This window comes from Typopeltis vanoorti, chromosome 21 (genome assembly GCF_054136105.1).
Source record: "Typopeltis vanoorti isolate ZY-2024b chromosome 21, IOZ_Tvanoo_1.0, whole genome shotgun sequence".
In the NCBI taxonomy this organism is placed as follows: domain Eukaryota; kingdom Metazoa; phylum Arthropoda; class Arachnida; order Uropygi; family Thelyphonidae; genus Typopeltis; species Typopeltis vanoorti.
Genome location: NC_143569.1, coordinates 40,225,594 through 40,241,302, shown reverse-complemented (window position 1 = coordinate 40,241,302; position 15,709 = coordinate 40,225,594). Strand labels below are relative to the sequence as shown.

Genomic DNA, 15,709 nt, shown 5'->3' with positions numbered 1-15,709 from the left:
ATCATACCACTCCTTAAACTCATTGACTGTTCTCGTCCTCACCACTCTATCAGGCAATGCATTCCACGGCTCAACCACCCTCCATGCAAAGAAACCACTCCTCACCCTCTTGCTCACAGTTTCCTTCCGTAACTTCCAGGGATGGCCTCTTGTCATCACTCCTTCCCGCTGTTCAACCAAGCGAAAGAACTCCCCAGTGTCAACCCTGTAACCACCTCTCAACAGTTTAAAAGTCTCAATCATATCACCTCTCCTTCTTCTATCCACCAAACTCTGCAGTCCACATTCCCTCAGCCGATCCTTGTAACTATCCTTGTACAGTCCTGAAACCATCTTTGTCATCCGTCTTTGTATCCTTTCCACAGTTAATTTATCCCCTTCAAATCCTGGGGACCAAATCTGAGAACAATAATCCAAGTGTGGTCTGATCAGACTTATACAATGGAATGATAACCCTCTTATCTCTGCAGGTCAGTGTCTGTCCTTCTCATAATTGCAGCAATCCTCTGTGTTACCTTCACCACCTTTGCAATGTGTCCCCTAAACTTCAGGTTTCTATCAATCATCAACCCCAGATCTCGTCTCCCCAACTTCCTCCAGTATAACTCCTCCCATAGAGTATGCAGCATCCCATCGATGTTTCCCAAACCTCAAGACCTTACATTTTGCTGCATTAAACGGACACCCCCATTCATTTGCCCATCTATCTAGCTTATTCAAATCCTTAAAGATACAGAAGGAAACAGGAATTATGGTGGAGAACAAATGCTGGAGAGCAAATGCTGGAATCAGTAGTGAATGCAAATATGGGGATAGCCTGCATAGGAATGAGATGGTCTGAAATGTAAATGAAGTAGTTGACTCTGAGAAGTTATGCATAAATGGTGATTAGGTTTAATGGAATGAATACAGCACAAAGGAACAATAACATACAAGTTTATTGTGTCCTATATTTTGTCTCCATCACAGAGACACCATCAAGAATACAATCTTAAAACTGTAAAAGCACACTTAAAAACACTCAAAGCAATAAGTGGAAAAAAAAATAAAAATAGACTAAAAGCCTAAAGTTGTATGAGGGGCATCCTTTATGGTTGCTGTTGGCTAGCCATAGCTGGTGGGCAAGAGAGGCCTCAGAATTAAAGTTTTTCAAATCTTGGGAAATTTAACACAACCATATTTATTAAGATGAGACTGGTTTACCATATTTGATGCTTATTCTAAGAAAAGACTGAAGTTTATATTTGTTGTAGTCAAGCATTCTAAGTTTGATTCTGTCCAAGGTATCCAAAGTATGGTTAGCTAGACCAGATTGACAACAGTTGTGGCAGCAGATACATTTGTTTTCTTCTAGGCAGATGTTGGTAGATCTCTAAGTTTGACTATAATAAGATAATCTACAAGAATAACAAACCTTGTAAACACCTGGAACAAAGAGGAGAGGGAGTGGATTCATGGTATTCATAAGGGCAGTCAGCTTTAGGTGAGGTCTTAAAGCAATATACAGAGAAGAGAGTGAAGAGAAAGGAGGGAAAAACAATTTGTTAATCTTTTTAGCATTGTAATAACCCATTGGACAGGAGGGTCTGGAAAATAAAGAAATCAGTTGAAAGGGAAGCATGGATGGAACAATAATGATATAATAATATATAGCGGGACAATAATGGGTGGAATAATATTTATGCCCATCACACGATTTTAGATTTTCAGTCTAATTTCCCCCCCCCACACTTATTGAGTGTTTTTTTGTATGTGCTTTTACAATTTAAAGATTGTATCCTTGATGTCTCTGTGACAGAGAGGGATCCAATAAATGTGTATTTTATTGTTCCTCTGTGCTGTTTTCAAACCTAATATTCCATTTCATTCTATCAAACCTAAGAATGAGTTTAAACCAGTAAAGAAACATAAATACTAGGCAGTAAGTGGTGATAAATGTGACTGAGCATGGGCATGTATGAAGAAATCAAAAAATGGTAGGCAGGATTATAGACCTAACAGTGAACTGTGTTTATTTACAAATGTCAGGAGCATTTTGAGTTTATTTGTCCAAAAATTGTTGGAATGGGTGAAAAATGGTTGGATGAGGATGATATCCTGAAAGGAATATAAGGGAAAGTCAGTAAGTTAAAAATGGTTATAAAAAACATAAAACAAATGAAATACGAACCTTGGAAAAACAGTTATTTCTCTACATAATTTCCTTCATCATTTATACTCTTGTCCCATCACTTATGAGTCATTCAAAACCAGCAGCATAGAATTCTTTTGTCTGTTGTCTCAGCGAACTTTGCACCACCTTTTCAACCTTCTGATCAGCAAAATGTTGGCCACAAGGTGCTATTTCAGCAGACCAAACAAGTAAAAGTCACATCAGGCAAGGTTAGGGCTGTAAGGAGGATGTTAAAGGAGTCCCCACTGAAGTTCTTGAATTCTCTTCAGGGTTCCTGTAGCTGTATAAGGTCTCACATCATCATCATCATGAAGAAGCGATACTCCTCTGTAGGCTGATGTTTTTGGTGAATTGCAACCCAAAGCTTCAATAAGATTTCCTAGCATCATGTAGCATTCTCATTTTCATTATGCTTCTGAAAATGACCAGTACTCGCTAGGAATCCCCAAAAAAACCTTACACATAAGTTTTTTTTTGGGATTCCTAGCGATAAACATTTCTTAGCATAAACAGGACATATCTGTTTATGAATGTCCATTGCAGGAGGTTCTTTTACTCACAAGAAATGCACAACAGCACCTGTTATACACTCCTTGAGCATGGTAGCCATTTTAGACAGCTGAAAACAGCTATGTATTGCAAGCTATGTACATGACAACTACATGTACTGCATCATCTTAGACTGTGTTGCTACCTAGTGATGTATACTGAAAGCTATTCATGTCCAATTCTTTTGTTTATAACTATCTGACTTTCCCTCATAGAAATGGAAGGGCTACACTATTTTTCAAAGGTCAAGAAAAGCAGGGGAATGCTGCTGATGATAGCATGGGAATTAAGTCTGCACAAGGTGAAGATTCATGTGGAAAATAGTGACATTGGTTTAGACAGTATGATGTGAGATGGAGACTGACAGAAAGAGATATTTAGTTGGATATTAATGTGGGACAGGGAATGTCAAGAGTGGTGGTGATGAAGAAATATATGAGCAACCTCATATAGAAGAAGGGAGGAGTGATCATCATGGATGATTTTTTATTTATAGTAATAATGATTAGAACGAGGAAATAGAATTTGAAAATAACAAAAACGAATTCCTAGTTTTTGAGAGACAAATATCTTAGGCAATATGTAAAGGAAAGCACACAAGGATCAAGATTTATATGTGATAATATGTAGCAACTGTGAAAGGGAGTGTTGTAATTAGGTAAGTTTTATGTAAGTAATAAATCTGTAATTAGTCTTTATTCATTTAATTATGGCTTATATTCCCATTCGTCATGTAATGATATATCTCACAGACAATCCTTGGTGTTCATCTTAGATAGCAAATTTTATTATATTCTGCTGCCAGAGTGGAGTTACTGCAATTAAGTAACTAAGTCTAACAATTTCTCTTTGTAACCTTGCAAATTATCTAAAAATGATCTCTCTCTCTCTCACACACACACACATCTAAAAAGATGTGTGTGTGTGTGTGTGTGAGAGAGAGAAGATTCTAAATGGCAGCCTGGTTGGTGTAACTCTCTCCAATCAGCATCCTGCAGGTTCAAATCCTATCAAGTTTGTGAATGTCTTTAGAGATGGAAATGAATTTCAACTACCACCCAGCTTACTAAAGGCCATAAGTTGTTTAAACAAAAAGTTCCATGTTTGGTTCTAGATTGCCAGATTATGAAAAAAATAAATAATTAAACCTATGGTACATTAATACCATGCTTACATCATGGTATTAATGTACCATAGGCTAACAACATTTTGTGAGTAGGAGTCACTCTCTCTCTCTCTCCCACACACACACACACAGGAAATTACCAAATTTCAATAAAATCTAAAATCAAATTTAAACATGAGACTTTCCCTTGAATCTTCTTCCGTCCTTTCTAACTATCCAAAACTCAACAAATAGGATTACATTAAACTGCCTCTCATCTGGGTAACTCCCATCCGCAGATACTCAGCCCAATAGCAAAGAACACTGAGTTAAACCCAATGGTGGTGCAAGTGAAGATTACAGGCCTCTTCTCTATTTTTCCAGTTCATTCTCACTTACTGATGTAAGTGCCTGCACATATGTATTGATACTAATGTATTATTCCCCTGATGATGCCAATTTAACTTTGGTGATATAATGGAAATGTATTTTTCTGGTTAGTACTGTCTATGCTGTTAATCTCCTTAAATAATATTATGTAAATTTGTATGTAAGCTTGAACGCTAGGTTGCATAAAAAACATTTAGTGTCATATTAAATTTGAAAATAAAAATGTATATTTCATGAATTAAATTTTAAAAATAGTTTGTTTCTAAATTGAATTTTTTAAGTTCAGTAAAACTTATTCAGCTATGAACTGTGTATGGGATACAAACCTGTAATTTCCTTGGTACAAGGTATATTATGTGATACAAATTAAGTCATAACTGCATGATATCTGTGGAAGTGTGATATCAATTTTTATGTAAATTCCACTCACAAAAAAGTTGTAAAGCTATCACAGATTAGTACTGTGAATGGAATAAGGGTAAACAATTTGGAAACTCTGCTCTAGAGACTAAACATTTGTTTAGTCTCTAGACTAAATAAATGTTTAGTCTAGTGGGAGTCTCGTGCCAAGCAATGAAATTCATCTACCACAAATCACAACTGCACATAAATCATTCAGTTTTTGCCATTTTGAAAGAGTAAGATGCATGCTTACAGTCAGAAACTATTTTTGTTACAATGCAGATTATGAGTGAGGTGTTTCAGCAGCACCTGTAACCAGATACTAACAACTTGGAGTCTGCACCAACACATTCTCGCTGGGCAGTGTCTCGTGTTTTATTTTATGCTTCAGCACAAGACATACTAAAGATTGCAGGCTATGTGACCATTTTTGTAAATATTGGTTTCAGATATTTTCAGTCAGTGTTATTGACATGACAAGATTTGGTGGGAATAGAGAGAGAGAGAAACCTTCATATAAACATTGTGATTCGAATTTATTTTGATTATGACAATTTCCAGTCAAATGAATTTTTAATGGAATTTACTGTAAACTTCCTGTTACATAATCTCTCTCCCACAAAGAAAAAGTGCAATAGGAATGAGTTATGTCAAGAAACTGGAATTCCTTGTATTGTCCCAATTTTTACTCAAATGTAACTAATCCAGTTAAAAACTGTAAGCCAGATTAAAAACAGGTAATTATGTGAAACTTCAAACCGATGCATACTGAAGTTTCATGATCATTCTGTGGTCACCTTGTATTATTATTATTATAATCAATAATAATGGTTGCCACCTCAAATTGTTTCAAAAATATTAAAATGGTTCTAATAAAATCTGTTACAATTTATTAGAGCTATTACTTCCAGTAACTATAAGTTATATTGGTTTTAAACACTTTCTATAACTGATGAATCTTTCTAAATTAAAGAAATTTGACAGTAACAATAACAACAAATACCTACCACCATCAAGAAGGCTTATTTTCTTTTGTCTTTCATTCATATTTGGTAAAGATGAAGACAGTGGTGGAGGAGTTATTGATCTGATGTCATTAATTTCTTTTTCTGTATATAATGAAGAGTGGGATACATGAGGAATATCAGATCTTGACCTTGTATGCTGGGCTTTCCAGGCTGAACTTGAACTCTTTTGACCGCCATCATTAGATATACCATCATTAACACCATGTGGTGTGGGGCTTGCACAACAGACAGTGGAAGTATCACATTGGGATTCTGCGAATTGATTAACTTGTTCAATGGATATATTAATGCCTTTTGGTTTTAAGATACTGTTTAAGGAATAATTAGTTCTGTCTACTTGAAATAGAGAGGTGCTAAATTTATCACAGCTTTTAGAGTCCAACACTGAAAATTCATTCTTTTTGTTTTTTAAAACCAAAAGATTCTCAAAACTGGCAGATAAATCTAAATTCTGCCATCTTAGCTCATCAAGTAAAATCATACTTATATTATCGCTTTTAGTTCTTGCTAAAGGTGATGATATTTTTCTCAGATCTGGATAACTGCTACTGCTACAAAGCAGTTCTACATGATTTGTGCTTGCAGGTGTAGCATGTTCAAATTGGACCATTAAGTGATTATCTGCATCTTCAGAAGAGTGAGATATAAAGAAAGGATTATTAAATATTTGATCAGTAACATATGTTTGAGATGGTTTGTCTGCTTTCACACTGGAAACATTCACCTGCTGTGCACATAAAGGTATGGCAAGAGGTTTTTTTGTAAGTCCAGTATAGAGTTCACTTCCTTTTATTTTCCATTTCTGCATCAGAAAGGCAGGATTATCCTTAAGATTAACTTTAGAATATTTATCCTTAAGTTGTTTAGCAACTGAAAAAGCTGAAGAAAAAAATCTAGGTTTCACTTTGCTATATTTCCTCCTGTTGTACTTGCCATTCTTATTTACCATAAAACTTTTCCTAAAAACATGGGATGTTCTGAACAAATTTATTTTGCTGAGATGCTTTGGAGAATTCTTTGTTGAAAATGTTGAGAAATTATAATAATTAGCAGTTCTACTTGTTTCTTTTGATTTAATAATTATTTCATTTGGAGTGAGCTGCTGGTGCCTTGAAGATAAGTAATCCTTCTGGTTTCTCAAAGTAAACCCAGAATAATCCACTTGTTTCAGAACCTTTAAATCAAAAACAAAAAAAATGATGTTACTTTTTATTTTTAATTCATTGCGTTATTAAAATCCTTAAACAGAACAGTATATTTGCAGCATAACAAATAACTCATCTCCTCTAACAATCTATCAAAAATCGCATCCAAGTCTCAGGGTTGATGCCATTTTAAAGGAAATCAAATATGTTGTGACAAATTATTCTCATTACAATAAGTCTTCTGTAGTGAGAGATGACTTTTTTTCCCTCTCTCCCACTCATGAAAGACTGTAAACCATATAGTACAACAGTACTATGGGTAGGATAAGGAATATTTATAGTTTTTTTTTTTTTTTGGTATTTTTTTTGACATATTTCTAAAACCCTAAAGGTTTTAGAAATATGTCAAAAATATGTCTACTCCAGAGATCAAACATGGAACATTTTAAGCAACTTCAGCCTCATACTGATAAGTGGGATGGTGATCTTGCACTGAACAATGAAATTCATTCACACCTACCAGACAACTATTACTTAATTCCCACAAGAAATGCTGCAAAAAAATTAAATTCACTGCTTCAGAAGATAAACCAAAAGAATGGAGTAATTTAATGTGCATATTTCTGTCATTTCATTTTAAATTCATAAATGTTTTAAACAGTTAAATAATGTATTGTTTAAATAAGTAAAATACAATGTCAGCATTTTTTTGTGTGTGATTTATCATATCTACAGTTTTTAAGATAGATGTTACCGTTGTTTAGATGATGCCAAGTAAGATGATACAAAGATGTGCTCTCAAGCCAGTTTGCCTGGTTTACAGGGGAGTGAGAAGCCATGCAGCTGTGTGAGATCAGATAATGCATATTTACCTGGTTGGCTGAGTGGTTAGCATACCTGCTCTCCAACCAACAGGCTGCGAGTTTGAATCCCACCCTGGGCATGGATGTTTGTGAATCTTTAAGCCGGGAGATGAATTTCATTGTCCAGTGTGAGATCACTGCCTCGCTTATTGGAGGCCTGAAGTGGATTGAAAAAGTTCCATGTTTGGTCTCTAGGCCAGGGATTCAGGGCTATGTAAAAACTAAATTTAAAAAATATAAATTATATATAACATCAATAAAAATTGAAAAAAAAATCCTTATGCCAACGGTATGACTGTACTATAAGTACAAATAAACCTTTCATGGGTAGGAACTATATAAAAAGATTACTAGGAATCTTTTGTATATCCCATTTGAAATGCTGCCAAGATATACAATTTGAACAGCATGACACATTTCAGTAAATAAAATATGGAAGGCACAGGAATAACTTAGAGAACCAAAAAGATGAATTACACAATTACGAAAGATGAATTAGAGGAATTACTCAAATACCATAATTAGAATCACTGAGACAAAAATCCAAAACAGATGAGATTCTACTAAACACAAAATCATTTATTTGGATCATAAATTGGGAAGAGCAGTTAATGATAAAAACTAACAAGCTCCTTGAGTAGAAACCATTTGTCAATAAATGTGTTCTGCATAAATTAAATACTACACACACTTTCCAAACTAAAGACCTACATCCACTAAACTTGCACAATACATAAGTTAATGTTTGCTTGAATGTGACAAATATTGATGGAGCAGCATAGAAACGATAGAATATGGCAATAGAAAAGAGCTGTTCTTCAGGAGCAAGCTATTTGCTGCCATTATATGCTATGAAAAAGAATCTTCCAATTTTCTCCACTCTCTCTCTTTCTCATGGGGACTCCTTGTGCAGTTATTTACTGCTATGATATCATATCCCCCCACCCACATCGATTTATCTTCATCTGAATCTCTTATAGGACAGCCCATTATCTAATAAGAGCTGTCTTGTCTTTCAACTTAGCTACACACACACACACACACGGGTGGTCTGAAAAGTTCTCAGCCTAACAATGAAAAAAAGAATTTATAATTTCAAAATTATTTTTATTACTCAACATAATCTCCCTTAGGACTAATACATTTATTCCAGCAATGCTCCAGTGCCATTATCCTGTCTCTGTAGTGGTTTTCAGTAAGATCTGCAAAATACCCCTCTACCATGGGGGAATAGGGTAGATGTTCCAACAATTCATAATGCAGATTGCCAAAATACCTTTGTGGGCAGGTGCATTGTCCTGATGAAAGATGACTTTTTTTCTTCTGCAAACTGGGTCTTTTCTCACGAATTTCTTTATCTAGTCTGGTTAAAAGATTGGAATAGTATTCCTTGGTTATTGTCTTACCATTTTCAAGATAATTAATAAACAAAATGCCTTTAGCATCCCAAAACACCAATGCCATGACCTTTCCTGCTGATGGAACCGACTTTGTCTTCATTGGCACTGAACAACTGACTTCTGTCCACTGTTTTGACTGCTGTTTGGATTCTGGTGGGTAATGGTGAATCCAAGTCTCATCCATAAATAAATGCAAAAATCAGTTTTCTTCTTGTTAAAATGCTACAAGCACTGTTCAGGGATTTTCATGTGAGTGCGTTTTTGATCTGCTGTGAGCAAGCGTGGCACCCATCTTATGCGAAGCTTTTTCATTTGCAATTCTCCATGCAAAATGTATCCTACACGTTCTTTTGAAATGCCTATAGTTTCAGCAATTTCATGCACTTCGACTTGCTGGTCATCCAATACCATATCGTGCACTTATCAATGATTTCTGGTGTTGTTACTCTTTTTGAACATCCTTCACGTGGATCATCTTCAAGGCTGGTACGGTCACATTTAAACTTGGCAGCCCACTTCTTAATTATTGAAAAATGAAGGAAAAGAGTGCCCATAAACTTTTATGAACTTTCAATGAATTTCATTTATTTTGGCATTAAATCTTCTTTTACAAAGAATTTTATAACTGCATGATTCTCAATTTTATCCATTTCAAGGGATACAGACAACACTTTGGCTTTATAAAAAAAAAACTACTTGATATGATTTACAATTTCACATTGATGGCTATGACTGATGTACCAACTTAGAAAAAAAAAAAAATTTTGCTGATCATGTTGACATTTATGGTTGAGGCCGAGAACTTTTCAGACTACCCACACACATACATCATACATATATGAACACATATGGCCAATGTCAAGCAGTTGTTCCATGCTTTGGTTATTCTGGACTGTATTTCTGTCTACTGATGAAATATTTGTCCCAGATCTCTGGCACATATTTATTTTTAGTGTCATCCAGGGAGATTTTTGTTTATTGGAGTCTTTTTGGAAGATGACAATATTGTTAGCAAATAAAAGACTGCTTAGTTTCTTTTATGAAATATTGACAGATTTTTGTCCAATCAAGTTTTCTGAATATATGTTCCAATATAACTCTAAAAGCTTACAGGCTATTAAGTCCCCTTGTAGAAATTCTTTATTACCTGAAAGTAATCTCCCATGCTTTATGTAAAAAATGACTGCTTGATTACTGTTTACAATAACCTGCACTCAATATATTTAATGTCTATATTTCATTCATTAATGCATCTTAAATAGAAGCACGGGCTGTGATGACAAATGTTATTTAGAGGTGATAAAAGTAATGTATAGATAAATTATATTTATCACATTTTTCAACAATTTGATTTCACATACAGTGACCGTTGTAGAAAATTTTCTCCTAAATATCAAATATTCTATGGCTAATTTGCTTCAAGTTGATCTACAGTCCTTCTGAATAACTAATAAACAACTTGTAAGTTATATTAGGCAAAATCAATTGACTTTTAGAATTTATATCCAATTTTAATTTTTTTTTTGCATAATTATGATTTCAGTCATTGATTCTTAATAGATTCAATGATAATAATACTGTAGAGTTTCACCAGTTAGTAACAATTCTTCAAGTCCAAATTTTAATACTTCATAAATTATATCTTCAACAAGACTTTTTCTATTTTTCATTCCTGGATACCATTTTCAATTTCATTGATGCTATCTTTGGGAGGGACAGCTTCTGGATAATCCATATCCTGTAATAGGCCTGAGGCACTAAGAAGGTAGAAACACATTTTCTTATATAAGATATATAATATTTTTTGATATTTCATCTGTTTTTGAGTTTTCCATTTTTATTTATTAATTTGTTGAGCCATTTCTTGTCAGCAGCCATTGGAGATTGCTATTTTCCATTAAATCTTTCATTAATAGTGTCACATTCTATGTCATTCCTAATCACCTCCTCTATGTGTGTGCTAAGTTCAGCACATCTGATTTTACTTCTTGATGAGCTATTCATAATATTATGAAATTCTTTTTTGAAGTAAACTCAAGATGATAGATTATAAAACAGTAAAATACCAGGGATATTCCTGTCAAAAGACTATATAGATTAAACAGAATATTAACATGTTCTTACTCTCAATTATCTGACATCATCAGGAATCAGGATAAATAACTAGAAAACAAATGTGGAAAATAAGGCTGATAGAAAGCTCAGAAAGCAGTTATATTTTTAAAGCATTATAAGAGTTTGCTTATAATGTACAAGTTTATGATCAGAGCTGAGAGAAAACTCATATACATGATCGTTAACACATTTAATGACACTAGCACAAGAGTTACATATTCAACGTGTACTTCTAAGCCACCATCTTGTAGAATAGATCTATAGCTACACACTGAAGTTTCAAAATAGGATGAAGAAATAAGTTTAGATATCTTAGATCTGATGGCACACAAGTTTCTCTCTATATAGTAATCTATAAATGACATTTTTGGATAACTGTTAACTTGAACTGGTCAAAGAGAAGGACAGACTATTTCCTTTATATCAATATCTGCTCCTAAGATACGGGGCTACTCTATTTTTTAGTGATAATAATGCCCAGTTAAGTGGGCTTTCCATAGATATAGTGATGAATTACTGCCCACTTCTTCGATAATTAATGTATCTAGAAAATGAAGTTAATTGTGGCGCTATATTTTGATGATATTATTTTTCGATGGAGAGACAGGCAGGATGATCATTTAGATTGGGGGTCGGCAAACTCTTTAGACCACTGACCCTATCGTGGAATTCTTGATCCCTCATCGACCCCCATCATGTTAAATAAATGAATAAATGTTATCAATAATAAATTTCTCAATTTAAAAATAACAATTCCTTTATCCTTTTACTTCATTACTGCTTCTCGATAAGAAATATTTAAAGAAAATACTTAAAGAAATTTATAAAAAACATTAAAAAATTTACATTTTATTGATTTACTTGGAATAGTTAATGAGAAGGATGTATTTGATGAATAGTTGAATGTTTACTAGGTGTTACTCAAAATCCTTTTAGGTGTTTATTTACCTCTTTTGACCCCTAGACATTTATCAACCCCCTGGATAGCCACATCGACCCCCCAGGGGTTGATATTGACCACTTTGCCAACCTTTGATTTAGATCAATGAGGCTGAGTTTCCAAACAATATCATCCATATACCACCACCATATGGCTGGTTTCAGAACAGCTTGTGATAAAGCTATTGTTTCAAATTTTTCATATCTCTGTAATTAATAACAGAGAGCCCAATGATAAATCATATTGTTGGTTATAAATCTTGCCCTTCCATTTCAACTAAGAGTAAAGATGGTACAGGTAACCCTTCGTATAACGCGGTTTCGATATAACGCAGTCTATAAATTGTAGTAACCCTTGTTGAAATCTTGTTCATATAAGATGTTACTACAAATTGTAGTAACTCTTATATGAAACCGCGGTTTCATATAATATAAGACAGTCTACAAACTGTAGTAACCCTTTATCTTTTCATATATTTTTTCAACGCGTGACTTAAAAATCAAATTTTATCTTCGTTAAATTTGCGTCTGCATGAATCGCATGTAGTTATAAGTAGCGAATTTATATCAGGGGAAATACCCTTTAGTACGAATGTACGTCAATTGTTTGCCGTATAAAGTATTTATTGTTGAAAATTGTCTTCGTTTCCAGGAAAGCACATTAAAAATCATAATCACTTTATTTTTTGGTGAGTTACACATATAATATGTGATGCTTTTTTTATGTAAAAAACATTCTTTTTATAGTAATAGTCACTTAGAGCGCTTTTGCGATATAAGCGTTTGTTAATAGGAATAAACCCACCCACTATAAACTGCCAAAGTAACAATTGAACAAGAATGAAGATACATTCGGTTTCGATCAGCATATGAGACTCAACCTTCACGAACTTCATAAGAGCTCCAATCTCTTCAATAGTGAATTAATTGATGGGGAAATAGATTTAAATGAGGAGGAACAGATACAATTAATAAATGATGTCGAACCAAATGGCAGGGAAAGTTCTGCTGAAGATTCTGATTATGATGAATTCGTTAAAGAATTCAGTTTAAAGAAATTAGCAGAAAGATTGGACTTGGTAAGAAAGTTATTTTATGGATAATGATCCCTCAATGGAGCGCTCCGTAAAATTCACGAGACAATTGGATATTTGTTTAGCTCCATATTATGAACTTAATAAAAAATTATAGCATAGTGGTAAGCAAAGTTTTATTACTGATTCTTGATAACTAAACCCAGATGAAGTATGCAGTGAGAATTATACAAATGATGTCCAAGATATTTCAAGTGATGACGACGTCCGGCCACTCACAAATAAAGAACATCTACGAAATGTTAGTTTTGAAGAGAGTGATGACAATTAAAATATACACTTTATTTTATTTTGCCTAAAACATTTATGTATTATGTGCAATGAAGTTTATGTACAATTTATAATTTTTTATAATTTTATACTATGTATTTGCTTCATAGTTTATATGTTTCCTTAACTTACATGAATTACCTGAATCAAATAAAAATATTTTTTTATTGGATATGTCATTGTTTATATAATCTTAAAAAAAAAAAGTTTTGGAACCTAACCCTACTTTTTCAGTGTGATCTGAATCTTGCATAACGCGATTTATATAACACGCCATTTTTGTGGAACCTAACATCTGCATTATACAAGGGTTACCTGTACTTTTAAAAGTCTACCACACATCCAGTGGAACAGACCTTCTATATAAGAACTGGCCTCTTCACTTCAACATTGAAAAAATTATTCTACATCTAAACTAGTCATATGTAACAATTATTATTATTATCCAGGCCTCCATGAACAACAATGGTCAACTTGACTTGATTTCTGAGAGTTTTTGAATAAATAAAGATTTTTAATGAAAGAAATAGTATGATGGTATGGTTCTTCAAAAGTTTAGCTATGTGCTATGAGAGGAGGAGGCAGAAGCAAGTAGAGGATATCATGTTTGGGTATCAGGATACCCAATTGGGTAACAATGGTCAACTTGACGATTTCTGAGAGAGTTTTTGAATAAATAAAGATTTTTAATGAAAGAAATAGTATGATGGTATGGTTCTTCAAAGTTTAGCTATATGCTATGAGAGGAGGAGGCAGAAGCAAGTAAAAGATATCATGTACTTGACTATTTGCAAGAGGTATGCTAACTCTGTGAATTAAGGATCTCATGCTGTCTACTATTTGTGAATGGAATGACAATACTAAATGTTTGGTACACAACATAACTAGGAGTAAAAGGATGGTAAGAGTTTAGTTGTTTCATTAAAATGTCAGACTGACTGAGCATATTTTGATGAGTTCATTTGTCTTACAAGTTGACCAAGTAAGAGACTCCATTTCTAAGTAGATGGAGAGAATTGAAGAAAAACAATTTTATACTCAGTCTGTGTTGTTCATTCATGAGTACTGATGCATTACCTAATATCCTAAAGACAGTTACATTATGCTCTTAACTTAGGTGCCTCTTCTAAGTCAGTTATATTACTTATTTACTTGGATGGACAGTCATGCAAGTTTTTGGGGACAATATCATTTAAAAGGTGGCTGCTGTTTTGAGTGTAATATGATCTGATTGTTAAGGAATAAGTATTTCATGATTTTTTTCACAATATCAGTGTCAAGAATACCATAGGGTGTTACGCCAAAACTAAAACCTTCACTCAAGGATTTAAATCACATAGAAACATCAATCCCTAAGTAAATATTTTAACTAAATAAAAATTTGCTAAGTAAATAAATATTAAAATATTTACTCAGCAAATTTTTGAGTTAGCAAATCTTTCAAATTTTTTCTACACATAAATTTTTATTTAAAGCATTTTTCATAAGCATAAGTTTTTGGTTTGATTCCTGAGAAACAGGGCATTTATCAATTTCACTGGCCTACTGCAGTGAATCCAAGTATTTTTATAAAGCACTTAGGGACACCACCAAAATGTGAGAATGGATTTCAACAGTGGATTTGTGATTTTTATAAGTTTATTAATTCTTATAGAAATCACAGTTGTGATGAAGATGTAAAGTAGTTATCTTCATCATCGGACCTCCACATAGTCAAAGATTAATAGTGGAGGGGGGGGGTCCTACATACTGTGTGCAAAAGAGAAAATCTAATTTCTTGGATGCTTAGGAGGCAATATTTGTAATATATTTATGTCAAGGACTGAAAAATGTGGAGCCATCCTAAAAAGAGAAATCTTGTTTTGTTCAGAGATTTAGGTATTGTCAAAAGAAAATTTCATTTTTGAAAGAAATAGGATGGGTTTGAGTTTTATGTGAAATTAACATGGTCATCAAAATCCCACTGAAGAATAGTTTGGAAATCAGAATTTAGGGGTCATAAAAAGTCATCAGAATAAGGTGATATTCTGAAAGTTTTGCTCATTTGTGTGGTTCAAGATTTGTCAAATGAAAACTGGAGTGCAGTGTACTGTCTTTAACAAAACTATAGTTAACTATGTGTAATTTCAAAATGGGAAATCACCCAATGAGATATTTGTGGTCCCACAGACTCTTCTATTAAAAGAAGAAGAAGAAGAAGAGTTTTGCATATGATAAGAGAGGACAACAAACGGAA

General features: G+C 33.6%; 1 protein-coding gene across 2 annotated transcripts in view; it reads right to left on the bottom strand.

Annotated features, from left to right (window-relative positions):
* Rubicon (run domain Beclin-1-interacting and cysteine-rich domain-containing protein rubicon) overlaps nucleotides 1-15,709 on the bottom strand; it is a 357,235-nt gene that overhangs the window by 255,882 nt on the left and 85,644 nt on the right. For both annotated transcript variants that reach the window (XM_090410954.1, XM_090410955.1), the window contains exon 5: nucleotides 5,627-6,821. In XM_090410954.1, coding sequence (XP_090267080.1) covers nucleotides 5,627-6,821 — 1,195 coding nt within the window. The remainder of the gene's footprint in view (nucleotides 1-5,626; nucleotides 6,822-15,709) is intronic.